This window comes from Branchiostoma floridae, chromosome 3, assembly GCF_000003815.2.
Source record: "Branchiostoma floridae strain S238N-H82 chromosome 3, Bfl_VNyyK, whole genome shotgun sequence".
Taxonomy (NCBI): Eukaryota; Metazoa; Chordata; class Leptocardii; order Amphioxiformes; family Branchiostomatidae; genus Branchiostoma; species Branchiostoma floridae.
This window is the reverse complement of record NC_049981.1, coordinates 6,613,801-6,636,290: the sequence shown is the minus strand read 5'-3', so window position 1 is coordinate 6,636,290 and position 22,490 is coordinate 6,613,801. Positions and strand designations below refer to the sequence as shown.

Below are 22,490 nucleotides of genomic sequence, written 5' to 3'. Positions count from 1 at the left end.
CTGAAATTATGGCTGGGCGCGGAGTAATAATATCTCCATCATTGGGCATGGCGTCACTGCTTCCTGAAAAATAAGAAGTAATATCTAAATAAGCCCAACAAGAACCATCATGTGAAAGCGGCATATAGTTAGTTTTTTTCTTGACAAATAATATTTCACTTGCAGACTTCGCTACAAAACTGGTGCAGGAGCAAAAGTAAACATAAGATGTGGTGGATTTGATCTACCTATCTATATCAATATCTTCGTTTATATATATATATATATATATATATATATATAGAGAGAGAGAGAGAGAGAGAGAGAGAGAGAGAGAGAGAGAGAGAGAGAGGGGGGGGGGGGGGAGAGAGCTTTCTAGTTACCTTTGTGTTCAATTTTTATTTCTGCTTTGCTGCTCCCTGTACATTTAATGGCGTTCACTTTGAATGGGTAGGGCAGTCTGGCGATGTAGTGCAGCATAGTTCTCAGTCTATGGTACAGCATAGCCAGGAACTGGATAAACTGTGGGGACGGATACAGAAAATATTATAATTCATGTTATAAGCATCAGCCACTGCATTCAATTTTTCTATAACCATAAATATGATAAAGCCTAAAGCTTGTCATTGTTATACAATACATTGCATTTCGAATCACTGAAAATCATTTAGGATCTTTTAGGTTATTGATATGTAGTTGCTATTTGAATCGGAGTCTAGAACCAAGTTGGGCTTCAGATCACATGCCTATTGGTTGAATTTTGGAAACGTATTATATCTAGTCGTTTATTGCTTCATTATATATTAATTCGCTTCAAATATTGTCAAAGGAAAGGAGTGGGAACAGAATTCAAACTAAGGGGCGATAAAACGTTATAAAGCTAAAGGAAGAAATGAGACCATTTGATACGTAAAGATGGCTTACCTGTACCAAACCGAGCACCTAAAGACTAAGTCAGAGTCTTGGGGTTCGAACTCATGACTACCTGATCCATTAGAAGACTAAGAGGGTCACACTCTCATGACATTAGAACTTCCGGATCCATCAACGGGATTCAATTTGGTAACCATTTTAAATACACTACAATATTAATGCTTACCTGTAGCAGACCGAACACCAACAGAGACAGCAGACTAAGAGGGTTGGCGTCCCACAGCCGGAGTTCAGGGATGTAGGTGAGAGACACCACGATGGTGATCCACAGCACGTTGATAATGAGGAGAACTCCCAACCACATGTTCCGCAGCTCAACAAGCTTTCCTCTACACAATATAAAAGCAAAAAAAATGCATCCGGATCAGTTTGTAGCTTGCTTAAAAGTTTTTTTTTTCACTCTTTGTTACAAAAAAACAAATTTCTAAAGTACTTACAAATATTGCGCTTCGGGTGTTTTTCTATATGTTGATTCTATTCACACCCAGATCATCGATAAGGAAATGATTTGTTTAATATTTGAGTAAAAGTGCACCAAGGGTCGTACGATAGAAAATTGCTTTGTGATTAGAAAAGATAGTGACACTCATTTTAGCCCAATCTGATTGTATGGAGATTTTCTTATTATCCTATATTACTTAGCTAAAAGAGTTTTAAGATTTATTCTGTATCCACTGTTTTTAGTTTATATTTGAACATAGAATAGTCACTGTACTCTGTCATGTCCATAAAGCTTGGTTCTGTTATATTGAATATCAATTTCTACATTACTATGGACTGTAGTGTATAACATAGCCTGACGATAGCTAGGCTGGTAAACGTTTTGAATAAGTTTAGCTCTTACCTTAAGTCTCCGTCCGAGCTGAATAGCGCGATGTCCGGATCCAGACATTCCCTCCGGAGCGTGTCCCAGAACGTAAACTCACGGGTCCTGCCGTCATCTTGCTGCATCACGCGCGTCTTCACTTCTTTATTGATGATTGCCTTCACCTTGATGATTCTTCTGTCAGCTGTGATAACACAGCGTAAAAACTTTATGGTTTTATGGAAAACTTAAGGATGGTTTGAAAGGTCTTCTGTGTCAATACAATTCATTCTGGAGAAGAACTGATTTCCAAAAATATGTTGTTAGGTCGAAATGTCAAATAGTTACTTACATGTATGTCGACACAGGGGAACTGATTCTGAAATTAGAATCTTAAATAGCTTACTCTTCTTTTTACGATCTTTGTTTACTTATTGACTGAATTCTATTAGATTCGTATGATTGACTTTTATACGACATTCTTTATAGCATTTGGTACCAGCAAAGGTTATATGAAATAGGTCTCATTCTGAAACTTTATATGTGAATATTCATATTTGCTACCTACATTCATCTGGGCTTCTCATTCTCGCTATAGCATTGCTGATTCGGTTGATGTGTGCTGTAGAGGCAAAAAGAAGTCATTAGATGATACATAATGAAATACGAAAACCACTTTTACAAGTACATGCCAGGCATATCTTAAGATGTATGTCATTCACATGGCCATCTGGCAAAATTATACTTCTAGAGATTGCCATCGAAATCTACGTCGAATCTAGGTCATGACCGCTGTTAGTCTAATTGACAATCATATAAGACGTAGAGTTTAAATAGAGATCTCTTCCTGTAGAAGCAACAGTTATACAGTACACCTACCCATTTTCGTTATCTTCAGATCCTTCAGGAGCTTAGTGATGTCCATACTGCGCAGGCTAGCCATGTCGTTCTTGGAGTAGATGCCATAGTTTTCAAAATTCTTGATGTACTGGTCAAGTTCTATGGAGTAGAGCCACTCTCTACAATTGTCCTGTGAAATAGTACAGACATTTCGTTCCTATTTTTTTTGCGAAAGTACATTCTTTGTAACTGTTTCTATTGTTAAGAGATGACAACTTCCCATTTAAGACTCTTTATCATCATAAAAAAACGCATTATCAGAATTTAGTTTACCCCAATTCTTATTGAAGACATGACATAAAGTAGAAATGATATGGCTAATGTTTCAGAGTTTACTTACTGGTACGTCACCCGGTAGTTCGAATTCCGTGAGCTTCTTGATTTTCTTCATAAGAATATCCCTGTGGACGTCATTGTTTATGCCGATAGCCTGGAGATCCTGCAAGTGAAACAACATAAAGTCGGTCACGCTTATATGGAAAACATTGTAGAGATCCATGCAAACTACATTTACATGTACTCTGTTATGCAATATATGTAGGTGTTGGACAAAATGCGTCCAACTCTATTTCGTATACAAAGTATTCAAACATTTTGGACCTCCGGACTACGCTTTCGGAAAATATGTACAAATAAATAAATGGGGGTTTTATTGTTGGAACACTTGGCAGCCGGATGGCTGAATTACATGTCCATTACATGTTCATTAAGAGGTACATTGAAAAGTCTTACTTAATGATATCCGACCAAGAGACAAAGCAGCCCTACCTTGTCCGTCATACCGGAAATGAAGGTTGTGTTTTTGAAACCATTCTCACGAAACTTCTTCTCGTACTTTTTCTGCAAAGAGAGAGAAGTACAAAAACTTAAAAAGTATACTCTCGAATACATGCTATTCAAAATACGTAAAACATTGACTTGCACACGTCACTTTAAACGTATTACTATAAATTCGATATTGTACACTCATATGCCGTAGTGTCAATACAAAATTACAAAATTAGTGCACGTATATTTAAAATAGCTACTGTCTCATCAGCAGCAGCAGCAGCAGTCGACGTGCTTACACACGACGGGGTTAGAGCGCCCCTTACAGGCTGACATACCCTCTCGCTGGCTAATTACAAGGCGGGGATGCGCCAGGTCTCCCTTTCCAGTTAATGTCTACATATTGAAACTAAAAAAAATATGTACCTTCAGCTTTTCTGGCCAGTGATACGGGAGCCAATCAAAGACGTCTTTCATAAACGTCGGGCTTCCAGATCTCGCGAGATTTCCGGTCCTCATGCTCGAGAACGACTTGCCTCCTTTAGATGCAGGCAAGGGCACAGCTGCAATGTGTAAATAGGGAGCATTCAGAACAGTCAATTACATTAGAATATCATTAAGCAACTATCTCTTCATAGCTATGACACAATGTGTGAAAGGGAATATGGCTGCAGATAGTTTTCATTATATCTATGAGCGATGTTGCAAAATGCTAATATTTTTTGGGAACTGTGCATACTTTGCATTGTCTTCCCTGAAATGAAGTGCAAAGATACAGTAGACCTCGTAAGAAGGAACAAAGGCAATTGTTATCTACTATGCCTCAGTGCGACTAAGGAATTGAAGATTATGATTTATAAGTTTGTAGTTTTTAGTCTTCGCAATACTGGGTATCTTATACAGAGACAGAATTACAAAGAGATCTACCGTAGAACAAATCAAAGAGATTGAATTCAAAGTGGTGGACATGGTCGGAGGGAGAATCCTAAGATGGCTAGAACATTTCCTGTGAATGGGAGAAAACAGAACAGCGAAGAAGATCTTAGGCTGGAAGCCATGTAGGGTCGTACGATCGTCGAACGATTTTGATGCGATAGGATCCAAATCAGCATTTTGAGTAGCAAGACAGTTGAACTTTGCAGGACACATACATGGCTGTCCTCTAAAATGTCCGAAGTTAGCGGCCTTACGACGATAGCAAGCCCTGACCTCACCCATGTGACCGCGTGCTGAGTGAAAGAAGGAAAGGAGGAAGACCAAGAATGAAGTGGAGAGAAATTGAGGAAATACCCTTGAAAACAGTGGAAGCTCCTGTTGGTACAGAGCCATGGGGGGACCACAACATCGCTAAACGTGGAAAAGGACGCATCGATCCCTCAAAGGCACGTGAGGAAGTAGGTGCTAAGGAAATGTTATCTTTGCTAGCAACTTCTTAATAGTAATACCCCTGACCCTGTCACATTATCCACGATCTTCGGGCGTATCGATAGAAGATCGGCCATATTTTTCACCCGAAACCGTCCCTGTCACATGTAAGCCATACTTTGTACCTTGTACAATTGTTGTGCAATAAAGTTATTATAACAAGGCTCGGTGATTGCCGCAGAATCGTCGCTCGATACATTTTCGCCAAATGTGACAGGGGTATAATCACACTGACAGTCGTACCTGGGCACTAATACAAGAAGACAGCAAGATTTTCAGGAAGAAGCCTTGTTTCTTGGCAAGTACAGAAAATGCTTTGCCGTTCATTTTACGGCCGCGTTGATTTGATTATATGGATGATATCTTCGGGTGCATCAATTTTCGGCCGTTTCCAAAAATGAAAAAAATACTGTATATCGTACGAAGCAGCTTCAAAATAAATATAAGCAAATATATGCTGTAGATTGCAGAAATATCAGAACTATCGGAAAACGTTTACTATCCCGAACTCAAAGTAGATGTGAAAGAACAAAAATGAAGAATCTATTGTTCGGTATACTATAGTCTGTGTGTTTGTTCAACCTTCCTGGCCACTTAGATCTCATAATGAAAGCAACTTTATTGGGGGTCAATACTTTTTTTTTCTATTCGCACGCTCGCATCAGTTTTAGCTTCCAAGATGATGACATCCATATGATCAAATCAGTATGGACTAAAAGGGAAAAAAGATTTCTGGCACGTACAGAAGATTGATGGCCGTGCGGGGCTGTGAGACCTCCGGCTACCCCAGCTGTCCCAGTTGGAGCTGGGGACACTGGCCCTCCTCCCGCCGCGGCCTCGCGACTTCTGCCGCCCGAGGCGCCGCTCACTGGGTCCCGCTACATGTCGTGGTTCTTTTGCTGTCAATACAATAACGATAACATTTAGAATGTTCCAAGAATGTAAAACTATATTTCATGTGACGTGGGTTACCTAATGGGTTAACACAAGGGTAGGCCGATTGGTTTAGCGGTTAGTTAATCGGGTTAGTGGGTTGGTAGGGGGGTCGGCTGGTGGATTGGTTGATGAATTGGTGGGGTAAGCAAAAGAGTTGGTGAAGGCTTAGGTCCCATTTCCGAAATGGCCAGGATGTTTGCGGAAACGAAAAATGAAACTTTTTACTGGTGAATATACTATTACACAAATTATGCTCCTGACTTTTTTTAAAAGTTCTCTGTGTTTTCTTGCCTTTCTTATCATATTTTAAGCCTGATTGGTTAAATTTGGGGTTAGGGTTTTATGTATTTTGGTACATGCTATAAAAAAGATGAGGTGCCAGATAGCCATGTAGGGCAGGACAGAAGGAAGATAAATTTCTGGGCAATGTTTTTTCGTGTGATAATTTTACAATCTTTTGACTCATCATCTTATGAACAGATCTACAGCGTGAAAGAGAGTTTCAAATTAAAAATTTATCTGCACAATACAATTGACTGCAAACCAGAATTTGGTAAAGATTGGTTTAAGAATCACAGTTTGAAACCTGTATCACCGTGAAAATAAGTGAGTTGCAAAAATAGTGAAGAGAATTTGAGGTACTTGTGTCAAGTCCTGCCTGCCTAAGTGCCTAGGCCAGGGACTGGCCCCTTGCTCCTCTCCGTTAAAAGTCTCAGGGTTGCACACGTAAAATGATTTACTTTGTCTTATTGAAGACATATTTCAGACGTCATACACAAATAAGTAGAGAGAGAGCAAGGATAGCACTGCAAGCCTTGTGTATGTACCTTTGAAGCGCCAGCGTTCGGCCAATTAAGCTACTGACGAGCCCGTTTGTAAAACAAGTAAAGACATTACAATGCGAACTACAAGCATTATTTCTAAGACAGCAGAAGACTATTTAAATTTTTATATTTGTATATAGTAACACAAAGAGCATTCTAAGAAACGTTAAAACTCGACCGAATAGTTCATTTATAAAAACTTTCGTCTAAAATAATCTGGAAATTATTATCTAAATTCATAATGTTGTCAAACACTACTAGGCCTAGAACATGCGCCCGCGGAAAGGAAGACATAGTAAAAAAAAAGCCATTGACACTTACTTAGTGGATTGTTATCACACTCCGTAGCCTGGTTGGTCTCTGCACTGTCTTGTTCATGTGGCCCTGCCCCATTCACTGTTATACAGATAATGGTATGGTTGATGTATAGCCTAAAACTCTCAACATGTCAAACTTACTAAATGATAACTTCAATCATTAATGGTGAAATATGTATGAGAACAATTCCTATTTGGGTAGACTGTATCTAAAAAAAAGTAAAACAAAATCATTATGAACTAGAGTTTGACAAACACATCTCTTCGCCAAATAATCATGCCTTGATCAAGACTTTAACGTCTTATTCATGTATTACTAAATAGTACCTACCCCAATAGCAAATGACTGCATGAACGTGTGTTCCTCACAAACCCACAAATGCTACCAAAAACATAACCGTCTCAGCGAACTGGTGACAATGAAATTATGTACAATGTTGTGATATTTTCCAGCGCAACTTTCATAGTGTTTTGTTAAAATCAGTAGTCTCACCAGACTCCGACCTGGCCGAATAGTACACGGATGACCTGGTATGATCCTTGGCCAATCAGAATTCCATGCTTCAAAGACGTATCATCCCTGGTCAATCAGAATTCCATGCTTCCAAGACAACGTCAGGGATTCTCTGCTTCGACTGGCTCTCTTGACCTACTTCTTCTTTATTTTTAGACATCTATGGGCCGATTCAAGTCCTTTTAGGTAACTCCGTCACAAGTATATTGCTAGTGATTTATATAATTAGCATCTCATTATGTTAATAATCACCCAAAGTACCTACCTACCAAAAACAAAGAATATCCATCAATCCCCTCAGGAGTTATCCATCTAAAAAGTTACGAACTATAAGTCCCATTGCAGTTCCAAACAAGCTGCTAGGGGACCCAAAATTACACCATTTACTCCTAGTCCCAACAGCTATCCACCACTTAAAATTCATGAACCTGGCACTTCTGGAAAATTTAGGCGCAAACTTTGACGCTCACTTGCAGTACCAAACAAGTCGCCAGGAAGCCCATTATCGAACTTGACCTTCCTTTCTATGTCCCCTACCTATCAACGAAATATCATTAGCATCCATCAAGAACATCTCGAGTTATCGTGCATACAGACAAACGCACTTACATACAAAGCCAGCTACAGCACCATAGGTAAAAGCTAGCTAAACCATTCTCGCACATGACAATCCTTTCCACAACCGCTACACACCTGCCAAACATCTTGGAAATCGCCCAGCTGCATTTTGACTTATGCTTCCCGACACAAACCACGAAAAAATACAAAGCTCGCTGCTGTAACGTAGGAAAACGCCAGGTAAACCGTTTTCGAACTAGGCATGCCTTTTGACAACCGCTACACACCTGCAAAAAATCAAAAAGTTCCATCCACAATTTCTCGACTTATATGTTAGTAGTATAGTAGGGGGAGAAAGTTAAGTATTTCGGGAGGCGCTATCGGGAGGTGCAGGTCTGGGGCACCAGGTGCACCTCCCTGGCATATTGGTAGATATATTGATATTGTTTTAGTAATTGCCGTATTAGATTGAATAGATATATATTCAATCTAAGTTTGGTCATTAACGTATAGAAGTATACGATAAATACGAATGGGCTTGTGATTTTGATATGTATGTATCTGTTGTATCTATTTATCAGGGCTATGTCTATGTATATTTCTCCTCTTCCCTGACTTTGAAGAGGTGTGTATTTGTATATCTATATCAATACTGGATAATATGACCACTTGTGTATATCTATTCATCATCACTGTATATGTCTTTCATGAGTGTACATGTCCTCCTCCTCCTCAGTCCCTCCTCCAACTCTCATTGTGAATGAAGACATTGGTTAGGTAGTACGGGTATGTTATATCTATGTATAAGTAGTGTGTGTGTGTGTGTGTGTGTGTGTGTGTGTGTGTGTATGTGTGTATGTGTGTGTGTGTGTGTCTTTCATGTGTGCATATGTCATCCTCCGTCCCTACTCCCATGGTGAATAAAGGCATAGTGCCTATAAATATCAGTGGGTAATACATGTTTGTTATATTTATTCATTAGTAGTGTCTGTACATGTCTTCCATGTGTCTTTCCTCGTCCATGTATGTATTACCAAGAATTAATATATCCGTTTTATCTTAAAACATAGACGACATCGAGGATGTTCGTTACATCATTTTAATGACTTCAGTAACAATATCCGTACAACGTCTTTTTGTCTAAACAAAGGCATTGCTGCTGGTCGTTATACAAAAGTATGAACAAACTTAAGGATTATAATACACACGAAGCGATCGTAATCTACGACATTACTCCTGACAATAATCAAAGAATCACCATGGCATGCAAACGGTAAGTACTCGTCAGATATTGAGTGGTAGGGTTGTAACACCGTCACTCAGCACTTGTCGTTTGGGATAGAAGTAAGAAAAGGCATCCCTTGCTTGAGAATATGTTAACATCTGATTATTTCGAACGCGGAAGCCCCTGTTTATACCCTGACCGCTTTTCTGTGTTTCCAAGATATTGAGATATGTTTGGAAATTAATGTCATTGCCTTTTTTGCTGATCCCCTTGCAGCTGAATTTGTCTTCATCATTTTCGTCTCCACCGAAACAGTAATAGGTTTTGCTACACAGCCCCACAATACCGTCCCCTGACCACTCTTCTTTGAACAGACCGGGTGTGCGTTTGTCGAAGGCAGCATTCTCGGGGGTGTCATCGCGGGGAAACCAGAGATGTCTTTCTTCTTTGTACTTGTCAAGCATATTTGGTTTGATGACGTCCTCAAACCTCTCTGCCGAGATGGCGATGTAGGCCGAGTCCGTGTCCATGTTGCAGTATTGAAAGTCCGAGGGGTCCACGAATTTCGTCATGAAATAATAGTAGAACTCCAGAATGCGGAGCTTCGCATACTGATAGACAAAGAACCCAATCTGAAGAGGCAAGTTGAATTTGATCACTTTTTTCGTGAGTTGCATCTCGTAGAAGTCGTCAGATACTTCTTCTACGTGGCGGAAGCGCGGAGTGTTGATTTTGCGCGTCGCAGTGACAGCATCCTTGCAGAACTCGACATCCAGTTGTTTTTCTTTGTTGGTTACGGTCTTGCCGTAGGCCGAATTGCCGATAAGTTTCATCGTATCGGCAATGATCTTTTTAGACTTGTCTTTATCGCCGTCGCGACGAGGGTCGCTGACGCGGTCACCGAACGCCCTGAAACACGCCTTAGGTACGTATTCCAGCAACTGGTAAATGTGAGACACTATCAGACCCTTCTCCATGTACCATTTCAGTAACGGTGTAGCCAGGAGAATCTTTTTGTCAAACATGCTACCAATGAGAGACCGTCTGGATTTCGTCATGATATTATTGGTCTCGGCATACTGTTTCATGAAAGGACCCATGTCGTCGATAGAAATGTCGACGTTTTTGAAAATAGGTGGCATCTCTTCAAAGGTCTTTCTGTGCTCTGCGGGGACGCTGATGTCGCACTCGACCACGCCAAACAGTTCACCCGAACAGACAGCATGGAGGATTTGGTCTTCTGACATTTTGTACTTACTTTCAGTAGGTGTTTTGTACTGAGCCAAAAAGGCGGACACGTCGCGATCACATCTTTGCAATCGTCGCCACTGACACTCCCACATTTCCGTCACCTTGTACCCCAACCCTCGTAAGTATTCCGTCGTCTGGATAGTTTCGGCGAATTTTTCTGACATAGTTTTGGCCGTCAGAACGTTGGATCGGTGTTTTGCCGTCAGTGGACAATTATCGTGACCATGAAATTAACACCCGTGAAACTGAAAGATTTCACCCGTGTCCGCACAGAAGCCATCCACGGGAATTTGTCGTGGTCCGATGCGTTTCTCGGTATTGTTGAATTTGTGCCGAATGACTTTGTCCTGTTGATACCCCACCCACTCCAACCATTGTGTGGCCATGCGCCCGACACCTTGCGAGTACTCTCTTTTGAATTCTTCCTTGGCCCTGAGGCGTATATAGCAACCAGTGGGCATGTCCTGCATCAGGGACCAGAGATATAAAGCGTTGGCGTCGCAGCCAATCACTTTCTGACATGTTTTGGGTTCCCTGACACTTTCTTTCATCTCGTGTTCGCGGATACAAGTCACCCCTTTCTGGTGATATCGATGGAAAATAATACTAGGCCCACCAACGATATTGTTCTTAAAGAGTCTGTAGATCTCTTCGTTGTCCATGCACGTGAAATTTGTGTCACCTAAGTCCATGAACAAGTACTTCATTGTGCCCCGGTACACTGATGCCGTCCTTAAACATGTCAATCTGTCGGTCTTTGTAGAAGTCGAACATTCTCTGCACAGCGTCCAACATCGGCACCACGTCCTTATTGTTGTACCACGTTAGAAAGTATTTCATGGTGTGCATGTCTTGGTCTTTCCAGACTTCCTGGCAATAGGCGTAATCCTCTTCTGAGATGTGTGAAATCTTTAGCTTGCTGTAGAAGGCTGACGCTGGAGGAAGATCCGTTCTTTCCAGTTTTTCCAGGGAATCCATCCATTCGTAGGGGAAGAAGCCTGTGGTCTCCGTACACCCGTACGCGGCCATAACGGCTGCATAGCTAAAACTGGGAGCCACGTAATTAGTCAAGTCCAGAAACTTCAAGTCTTCCGTTTCTATGGACATAAAGTCGTTGTTCCTCTTGATGGGGCGAAGGCGGTTCTGTTGTTTGAAGAGGTGTGGGGAAAAACACCTTCTTCATGGCATTTATGTCATACTTGCCGGTGTTGAAGCCAATAACTACGAGTTGTTTTAGGTACCGATCGTACTCGTCTATCAGTTTCGTCAGGTAGTGCCTTTTACGTTCTGCATGTAGATCGTTGCCATCTACACTTTCGTCTCCTTCCTTCTCTCCTTCAATGCCCCGTTGTCTCCTACGTTCCATTTCTTCAAAGACCCACGCAACCTTTCGCCTCAGCACGTCGTAAGCCGTACCGCTGATCTGCAGGAGATACTCAATCATGTCTTTTACGACTACGGACGGATCGCCGCCAGAAACGAAGCACCGAGGGATGGTGTATCCCGGTACGTTCGAGCAAACACTCACGCTCAACAACTCATGGACTGCCTCCCAGTGAAGCTTCGGTGTCTTGTCGTTTGCCAGGGGTTTTGAGAGATATTCGATGTCGTAGGTCGCACGGAAAGGGTAGTACCGATCTTCTGGTGGCACGACGAGTCCCTCGTCCTTGAGTTTCTGAAAGATAGTCGGTGGTAGATGGTAGGCTCCCCCAGGGTACTCGTAGGTTATGGCGCCGTCACATGTCAGTTCGTGGCGATGAAGCTTGTTTGAATCCTTCCACTTCTTCCCGCACTTGGGACAGGCATACGACTTTGCATATTTCTTGAAGTCTTTGATGTAGCTGAAATGGGTTTCATACAGGTTCAGGAACATGGTGTCCTTATGCCGCGACAGAGGACGTCTGACGAGCTCGGCAAAGTAATTATTCTCTTCGTCGGTCTCTTCGTCCTGAGGTTGAAGAGAGTACACGTAAATGTTGAGCTGAAACGCCCTTTCCATCTCGTCCAGCATCCCCAACGTCACCCCCTTGAACTTGTCTTTTGTTTTGTCCGTCTTGGCCAGGAACTTCTGGAATTGGATCTTGGTGGCGGCCTCCAGATCCTTGGAACTACCGCCATAGTGTGTCGCAACGCAGCGGAAGAAACACAAGTTGTCCTGGTATGGGCCATTTGATCCACGGTGTAACGGATCAACCGCTTTACTGTTCACGAGGTATGCGGGGAGACTGCAGGGTGCCGTGCCTATGGGATGTCCTTTCAGTTTGGCCACGTAAAACGTTATGTTAGGAACTGCCTCAACAGTCCACTTGGAGTCTGGCCGCTGTTGACGAGCGCATTCCAGAATGTCAATGGTAGTCACTTTGTCCAAGAAGTCTCTTACCCCATCTTCGTTTGCCACCAATACCGGTTCCTTCAGGAAACAATGGTTGTTGTTGCAAGCGTAATAGTACCGGAGTTCGCCAGTTTCGTTGTTTCTCAGAATGAAACCAAACGACACACTTAGCTTAACCCTCTTAGTCCGTTTGGACCCCAGTCGTATATTTTGCAGTGCCCTTTGAACATTTTTAATCTGAACAAAAATTCATTCCGTGACTTTGTCAGCCAACATCTTCTATACCTTCTCCTAAGTTTTCATGAAGATTAGTACAATACTGTGGAAGCTATAAAGAAAGTCCGTGATCAGTCCGTCTGGGGTCCAAACGGACCCCAGCAAAAAAGTGTAGCTTTTGAAACAAACTTCCTAACTATTTATCGTATCACCACCAAACTTTCAGAGCATGTAATAAACATGTAAAACTAAATCCTCATGAAAACTTATGTGTCATCACCATATAATATGACGACATTATGACGTCATTAAGCTAATAAGGGCGGCCATCTTGGATTTTGACTAATGACGTCATGAAATTAGCATAAATTATAAATATTGAATCATGAAAAAAGCATTGAATTTCATAGAATTTTATTGTTGTAAGAAAACAAGCATTGTTTACCAAGAAAACCTTGTTTAAATCGAAATTGGCAAATTTTGGCAAAAATATGCCTGTCATAATTCCGTTGCCATGGCAACCCCAAATAATAATAAATTCACTTTATTGACAAAAGAATTTTGCTAACAATATTTCGTAATATACAACCAAGTTTCGTAGCTTTAGCACTAGCCGTTCATGAGTTATGCGACATAAAGGTTGCTGAGGGCCTCAAAATTCCCCTCTCTGGTCAGAATAGGTTTAGTGCAAAAGATGGTCCTTCTGATCTTTTGCATAAATTATGATAATGAGGTGGAATTAGCAACACATTAACATGTCGAACTATTCCTCATACATTGACGAAGCAATGTATGTACAATGATCACCGATGGGAATTGGAACTTAGATTTTATGAACAAAACATTTTGGGGTCCGTTTGGACCCTACTCGGTCATTTTAATCGCAAAAAAAGGTCGGGTGCTTGAGGGTTAAATGCTGCGTTTTGGTCGCGAAATACAGCCCATGCTTTGCTGGACAATTCGTCGATGCTGGTGGTGTGTAAACGGAAGTTGTATTCGTCCTGGATTTTCCGACCTCTCTTGAAGTGGGTGCGTATAAACTGCCACTTTTCTCTGTACATTTGTATTAGGGCTGCGTTGCCTCGCTCTTCTTCTTCGACTGGAGTTACCAGGTCGTCCAGTATCGCCAACGGATCCTCTTGCAAAAGGTCAGCCCTCTCACTCGCCGATGCCACATGATGTCGTACTTGTTTTGAAGGTTTTTTATCCTCGTCGTTGTCTTCACGTTTTCTTACCCCACTTTTTGATTCTGATGTTGAAGAATTTACGTCGTTTTCTTGTAGATCACTTGTTGCCGACAGGGTTTGAGAGTGCTTGTTGTGAACACTTTGGTTCTCAATCAACTTGTCACGCCTCGCAAAAATTTTGCCGCAGACGTTACACACATGACGAAAACTGTTGAGAGAGGCGTGCTGCTTTTCGTGACGCTTCAAGTTATCGCGGCGAGTAAAGCGTTCCTTACACACGCCACAGCGGTAGGCCGGTGACTCACTGTGCACCGATTGTTTGTGTCGCTTAAGCGAACGTTTTTGTTGGAACACTTTGTCACATTGGTCGCAACGGAACGCCATTATTCAACTGTAAAAATATAGAGAAGACTTGCACTTTAGTCTATGTTTTGCGATATTTTTTTGCAGACTTCAAAATAACGCAATGTCAGAACAATATGTCGGTATCAGATATACGGTACAAAAGACAGAAACAGACGGATGAAGAAGACAGTGAAGAAGATTTACAAGAAACGGATTATCAATCTGACGGTTCTGTGACAAGTTCTCAAGAAGAAGAAGATGACAATGAAGACGATATGGAAGACGAAGAAGAGTGGACGCTTTACCGGGATTATAATACAGTTCCGCGACCCCGCAATGAAGGAGAAGTTCCTCAGCATGTCATCAAAGAGACAAAACGATTTGGCAGAACATACTATCTAGTAGAATTTGTCGTGGCGCCCTATCGGTGCATGAAGGTCGTGTACAACACAAAATGGGTTTCAGAACAAAACCTACTGAAGGACCATGGATACATTGTATTGCATTGAAATGAAATGAACTCATCCTGTCAAAGAGACATTGATGTTAAACTCAATATAGCATTAAAGACGGGAAAAATGATGTCAATGAACGACGAATAAAGAATTCCGTCATCGTCTTTGCGTGTCTGTGTCACTTGCCTCTTACCGGGATATTTTTCTGTCAATAAAGGAGGGTCGGGGATAGGTTGAAGAGAACATACAAGCATGTAAGACATTAGACACTACTGATGAAGAGATAGACCCGTACTACCCACTCATACTTATTTATAGATATAACAAACCCGTACTACGTAACCAATGTCTTCATTCACAATGAGAGTTGGAGGAGGGACTGAGGAGGAGGAGGACATGTACACTCATGAAAGACATATACAGTGATGATGAATAGATATACACAAGTATTCATATTATCCCGTATTGATATAGATATACAAATACACACCTCTTCAAAGTCAGGGAAGAGGAGAAATATACATAGACATATCCCTGATAAATAGATACAACAGATACATACATATCAAAATCACAAGCCCATTCGTATACTTCTATACGTTAATGACCGAACTTAGATTGAATATATATCTATTCAATCTAATACGGCAATTACTAAAACAATATCAATATATCAACCAATATGCCAGGGAGGTGCACCTGGTGCCCCAGACCTGCACCTCCCGATAGCGCCTCCCGAAATACCTAACTTTCTCCCCCTACTATACTACTTATGTTGTTGACCTACATACAGACCAAAGTCAACAAAAACATACTCTATCGCCATTGGCGAAGAGAATTAGTAGATGTACCAGCTATCTTTTCAAATAGCTCTGGAAAGAAAATGAAGCTTACCATCGATTGGTCACTAATGGGAAATGTTGGAACGTTTTGTATCAATGGTAACTATCATTCTTGATGACTGAGATGCTGATGTGTTTCCTTACCTCCATCGTCATCCAGATCATCAAAGAATTCAGACTCCTCATCATCCTCAAACGCGCGGTTGAGATGTCCATCCTCCGGAACAATTCCATTGTCACCTGGGTCAGGAATCTCACTGACCGTGTCTTTTTGACAGCAACTGTCCATAAAACGGTAAAGAAAAGAAACAATATTTTAGCAATAAATGTTGAAGTTATACTTTTTGATTAAAAAAAAATCTATTTATTAATCTTGTAGGTAGGTCACTTCAGGTTTCTAAAAACGGATTTCCATGAAAAGGGAGCCCAATCAACACAAATTCAACAACAATTATATGACTTAAAACGCACATAGGGGTAATAACATATCTGATTAACTCAAAATAAGTCAAACGCTAATAACTCAAATCAAAAATCATTAATTAAAGAAACTTATCAAAACAATAATCATATGAATAGAACGGAACAAAACACAAACAAACATTTGAAATCAAGCTCATTTGGAAACAAAATACAGGGTCATTACTCATCTTATAGAATAACAAGACGCAATGTAAGGGGAAGTATTTGTCGATTTACGATCATCAGTAAGCTTTACGTTTTAAACAATATGGCATGGTGTAAGCTTCCAACTGCAGTGGATACCATTGGACTATCTAAATTTGTCATCAACTCATTTGCATATGGAATATTGGGTTTAAAACTTGCTATTCGACAGACCATGCTCAGTGCCACTGACGAAGGGTAGTGATTGCGCCTGAAACGACTGGCCGTTTCCAAAACCATATCCAGTTCTTGTGAGTAAATGATATTTGATGTTAATCTCCAGGCAGATTACCAGTGGTATAAGGAGTGTCCTAAGCCACCGGGGATCTGCCGTCACTGAAACAGGGAGGAGCATTTCTATTCAATAATGGTGTTACTGCCCCTCCCTTTGGCCATACTAATGATAATAATGATAAGATTTGTGGTGCTAATGCTTGTACGATCAATTTATATCTCTATTGGGATAAATTAAGTGACCCATGCACGTCCCTGTAGAAGGTTTGCGCCAAACACCTACTCGGCAAGCACACCATTATTGAATAGAAATGCTCCTCCCTGTTTCAGTGACGGCAGATCCCCTGTGGCTCAGATCACTCATTGGCTTAACTTCTTTTGCCACCGGTAGGTCTGCATGGAGATTATCTCGATGTATCTTATTGCCTGGATGTCTGTTATTGACGCATCATCACCATACGCTTCCAACAAGGCGTCTTCCAGCTCAACATGTTAATAGGTACTAAGTTCTTGATAATCATTAATTGTTAGGTGTACTTACACACATATTTTCTTCAGTATGTTCGACAAAGTCTCCAAGAAGCCCCTTCCAACAGCGGCAGCACCTGGGGTTTTCGACTCACGGGTGCCTGTGAAAATTTCACAGGTAAAATTGTCTTCACTGCTCCGACATTATTAAACTTTCTATCATGTAATTATAAAAAGCTGTATTTCATATTGTAAAGACGACAAAAAATTCTGGTATTTCAACGTTGCAAAAGGGTATCTTTAAAATGCTTAGAGTCCCTTTAATTGACTGGATTAAGTTTGCGATATATCAGTATATGTCCTCATGGGCCAGGTATTCTGATGGCCGATCGCTAGTTGAAGAACATTGGCAAGGTAAAGGTAATGGTAGTCCCATAGCAAGGCATTGGCATGTTATCCATTGTGTCTAGGCCACGTTATTAGAAGGCGGAGCCCATCTTTCTCCTCCACCGCCATTTACCTTTCCAACGGAAGTCAGGTACACCTTTTTTACAATTAGGTGGAGTGAGGACAGTCGTGTGAAGTGCCTTTCTTGGTAGCATGGCAGGATTCGAACCCATGGACCTCTGGGTTCTGGGTTCCTCCTAATTGAACATCACTGAACAACTGCTTTATCTTCAAGCAGACCCTATGAGAGCATAAGATAGTATCAAATGCTGCCATGAGGAGTGAAGCCAGTCTAGGGATGTGTTTAGCTACCAGAATGGATGATGACTGCCTTTGGCCAGCTATATACTCCTTAGGCTTAAGTCCCATTTCCAAATTGAGCCCCGGCCGGGATATTTGCGGAAACAAAAAATAATGTGTCTATCAAGGAAATTGCACAAATTATGCTCATGAATTTTTTTAATTTATATTTTGTATGTTTTCTTGCCTTTTATATCATATTTTTCTCTATTCCGAACACTACCCGGCCGGGCCAAGGGTTGGGAATTGGGACCTAAGCCTAAACCAGCTTTGATACAAGCTAATGCCACTGGTAAATTTTAAAAAAATGACATACCCCAGGACCTATCCGTCATGTTACAGACGCTGTAGATGATGAGAAGGATGTACCCAGACGGCAGACTCAGGAGATACACGAAGCCGTACACCAGGGTCATGAACTCTGACGGGTGTAGCAGGGCGGTGATGACGTAAAGCACGGCCAGGCCCAGAAAATAGATGACGCTGATGGGGAGGGGCAGCTGCTGGAGGATGGTTGGAGGGGCAGAGGGGGTGGGGGCATTCTCTGTATGGGAATACATCAGAGCAATGATAGTGGATGGTCAAGTTAAGTCAAAGTTTGTCGACAACGTGGTAAAATTGTAACAGGTACTTATTTTGCGTTTGTGACCGCATTCTGTTAGCGGATATCCTGTGTTTACACAATCTCTCGCTGGCTGGGGTTAATGACCCCCTCCCCGGTGGCAATATTATAGGGCCGGCCGCTAGGAGCGCGATTTTAGTCAGGCTAGTTAGCGGAGACACCTATCGCTGCAGTACAATGTCAACAAGTCAAAATTGCCATAAGCAAGGTGGCTGACTCTTAATTAGAGTTTCAAGCAGTACTTTGTAACAGAGACAGTTCGTGTGATTTACATGTTAATAGTAAATGTAGGCAGTGTTGGCCTAATCTTGTAATGTTTCGCTAACTGTTGCTTCCGGGACTGCTACTCACATGATATTTACATATAAATGCTACTTGAAAATCGGTCACAAACTATAGTATTAGGCTCGCCTCTGAGGCGTCGCCAAAAACTCGCCACTAAATTATATGTTATATTGTTGTCAAACAAAGGAACAAACATACCGGCATTCTGTATCTTGTCCTGGAATTGTGTGTAAATGATCACACAGTCCCTCTCCATCTGATGGTTGCCGTTTGGACCGTCAAACTCATCACACATCTCGTTTTTTGTTGCCAAAGACAGCTGGAATCCACTAAAATTTGAGAATAGGACATTTTGTTATGATGATGGGAAGTGCATGAATTTTGTGCAGCAATAAAAAACCCCTGTTCAGGGAATATGCATATGGTAGTCACTTTCGAGGGATCATCTCTGTCTCTATCTCCCGTCCCCTTACTATCTTGCTCTCGCTCTGTCCATTGCCTCCTCAATAAGTATTTAACACGTTCTGAAAAAAAACATCCTTTTTGACCATGTCGTTTGCTGACATGGAGATCACAAATGCTTCATCAAGGATGATGTTCTGACTTAGGGAGAATAGATGTTTTTTTCCTGTAAGTGTTATTAGTTTAGTGCCAAGAAGTGATCCATGTGGCAAACTCGTTGAAGAAAAACTTGAGTGAAACATAACAGTAATTTCGTACATGTGTACTTACTCGTATCTCCCAAAATGTTTAGATATGTTGGTAGCAAATGTCCCCAAGTCGGAAATACACTCCGAGATCCACGTTGTCACGTTCCCCGGTGTCCAGTCTAGCGGTGGTGTGCAGTCCAGCATCTTGCAATCGTCACAATATGAACTCAGACACTCCAGGCAGCCTGGAGAAACAAGTTTGGAACATCACCATACGTCTAAAGCAAAGTATATGCCTTTGTTTTTAAGACTTATCGTAGAGTGGAATTTGTTATCACCAAGTGCAGTAGATAATCAGTAGAGGCATCCTCTCTGGATAGTTTTATAGAACGCTTGCAGATACATGTGCAAAAGTTAGGTGTGACGGGTCCTTTGGTGTAATATAACCAGCTGCTGCCACGCCGCGTGCCTACGAAACTGGTGTGTTACGACGAAGGGCGGTTAAACCGGCTATAAAGATACAGATACTTACTAACAATAGATAAGGTAGGAGGCAAATTAAAGCCTACATTACTGTATACGTTGGTTTGTATACTATTAGTAATGTTAGAAATATGAATCTTTATTACTTCTATTTTGAAAGAAAGTTTTCTTACTTTGAATCTGCGACTTTTATTGTAAGTTTTGACCATCTAAATCTATATTCTTAACATCAAAAATAGAATAATAAAACTCATGTATCAATAGCTTTAGAACACTTGTTTTAGATTAGTATTTGACGCTCTGTTGGTATATCTACTTTTATTATAACTTTTACATCTACATGGCTGTAGTTTTTAGTGACAGGGCATAGACGTACAATAAGTGTTATGAATCACTCGCCCTCACGTAATCGTAAAACGTGTCTGAATTCTATATGTAGAATCTGGTCTGGTCATTGATATACGATCAAATCATAAAGAAATGGAGGCGGTTGAGAACGCTTAGTTGTTACTGTCTGAATATATATTTTCTCTTAATCATTGAACAACACTATGGGGGTGGTGGACAGCAATCATGGCTAACTTTGACGACTTCTACTGCCTTACTCTTTTCCTTATCGCTCTGGCTGGGTTCAGAATTCTCTGCACGGAGCCTGGCGTCCAGTATCTGTAATGACTGTACCATCTGCCGGGCCTGCCCTATCAGCACGATCACCATGATCACCGTGAATAGCATCGTCAGGATCTTGGCCCACTGTGAACATTAAAAAATACAAGTTGAACGCCAAACAGCATCGTCAGGATCTTGGCCCACTGTGAACATTGAAAAATACAAGCTGAACGTCAAATAGCATCGTCAGGATCTTGGCCCACTGTGAAAATTGAAAAATACAAGCTGAACGTCAAATAGCATCGTCAGGATCTTGGCCCACTGTGAAAATTGAAAAATACAAGCTGAACGTCAAATAGCATCGTCAGGATCTTGGCCCACTGTGAAAATTGAAAAATACAAGTTGAACGTCAAATAGCATCGTCAGGATCTTGGCCCACTGTGAAAATTGAAAAATACAAGCTGAACGCCAAACAGCATCGTCAGTATCTTGGCCGACTGTGAACATTAAAAAATACAAGTTGAACGTCAAATAGCATCGTCAGGATCTTGGCCGACTGTAACATTGAAAAACACAAGTTGAACGTCAAATAGCATCGTCAGGATCTTGGCCCACTGTGAACATTGAAAAATACAAGCTGAACGCCAAACAGCATCGTCAGGATCTTGGCTAATTATGAACATCAATTTGAAATATACAAGTTGAACGTCAAATAGCATCGTCGGGATCTTTGCCGACTGGAACATTGAAAAACACAAGTTTTACGCCAAACAGCATCGTCAGGATCTTGGCCAACTGTGAAAATCAATTTGAAATATACAAGTTGAACGTCAAATAGCATCGTCAGGATTTTGGCCTACTGTGATCATAGAGAAATACACCTTGAACGCCAAATAGCTGTTACAAAAGGGGATATATATATATGGTTTGATAAACGGTCAGACTTTTTAGGTAGCATCCATTTCCTACTCTCGTCAGTGACACTGAATATTAGATGGAATTTCGAACGCGGTACATTGAATACGTTAACCCTATCCAGACTGGGCTTTTTGGGCTTTTTTTGGCCTTGGGGGGGGGGGTGTTTTCAACCCCCCCCCCCCTTCGTATTTTCAAAACGGCTTATTGTACGATCACCAAATTTGCAGGGGGGGGGGGGTTGTGCTCATCGAGTTTTATAATTCCTAAACTTTTTTATCAATATGACGATATTTTTGGCTAAAACGGGGAATTTTCCATAGTACCTCACTCAATATCTCACTCAAAAAGTTACCAATAAAGGTTTCATATTAATATTTAAGTGTTATAAGACTTCTGTTGTCAAAAGCTGACGCAACAACGTCAAAAAGACGTCATAGAATGACGTCATCGGTAGTTTAGCGATCCGCCATCTTGGATTATCAACCTGAAATTTTTCAAGATACATTTTTTCAACATATAACACTAAAACCCCATGAAAATGGATTAAAAACGTTCACACGAATGTTTTATGTAAGAAATTACCAAGTAGTGATGAAATCTGAATGAAAATAAGCCTGTTATGCTTTTCATAATGATATTATCGGCCATCTTGGATTTTGACCAATTACGTCATATCATTAGCATAATTTATGAATATTTAATTATCAACGTTCACCTAAGATGTGTTGGATATCAAAGATATATGAAAAGAAGTTAAGTTTAGCAAGAAAATCTTAAAATTCCATTGTTTGAACCAAAATTAGTGATTTTTGTAAAATTTGCCTTTCAGAAACCCGTTGCCATGGCAACATGAAAAATCATAAACTTACCCAATTATTTTCAAATTGTTGCCAACAATATTTTAGGAAAACTCACCAAGTTTGGTTGTTCTAGCACAAACCGTTTGGGAGCTATAGGAGGTCAAAGTTGCCGCAGCACGTTTAGCCCCCCCCCCC

At 41.0% G+C, this 22,490-nt stretch overlaps 2 protein-coding genes across 2 annotated transcripts in view; both read right to left on the bottom strand.

The window, feature by feature from the left end:
• Window positions 1-354: 354 nt before the first annotated feature.
• Window positions 355-6,605, bottom strand: LOC118411189. The gene is made up of 10 exons (XM_035813268.1): window positions 6,574-6,605; window positions 5,554-5,709; window positions 3,812-3,948; window positions 3,386-3,457; window positions 2,958-3,056; window positions 2,597-2,747; window positions 2,286-2,339; window positions 1,757-1,922; window positions 1,079-1,241; window positions 355-501 (listed from the first exon to the last, which is right to left on the bottom strand). Exons 3-10 carry the CDS (start codon window positions 3,902-3,904, stop codon window positions 355-357), a joined length of 945 nt encoding a protein of 314 aa, XP_035669161.1. The 5' UTR covers window positions 3,905-3,948; window positions 5,554-5,709; window positions 6,574-6,605.
• Window positions 6,606-17,857: 11,252 nt separating this feature from the next.
• The window catches only part of LOC118411188 (chitin synthase chs-2-like), a 27,337-nt gene continuing 22,704 nt past the window's right edge, over window positions 17,858-22,490 (bottom strand). The window contains exons 14-18 of the mRNA XM_035813267.1: window positions 20,722-20,779; window positions 19,567-19,729; window positions 19,033-19,163; window positions 18,244-18,471; window positions 17,858-17,868 (exon numbers count right to left, since the gene is read on the bottom strand). Of these exons, the coding sequence (XP_035669160.1) occupies window positions 17,858-17,868; window positions 18,244-18,471; window positions 19,033-19,163; window positions 19,567-19,729; window positions 20,722-20,779 (591 nt within the window). The remainder of the gene's footprint in view (window positions 17,869-18,243; window positions 18,472-19,032; window positions 19,164-19,566; window positions 19,730-20,721; window positions 20,780-22,490) is intronic.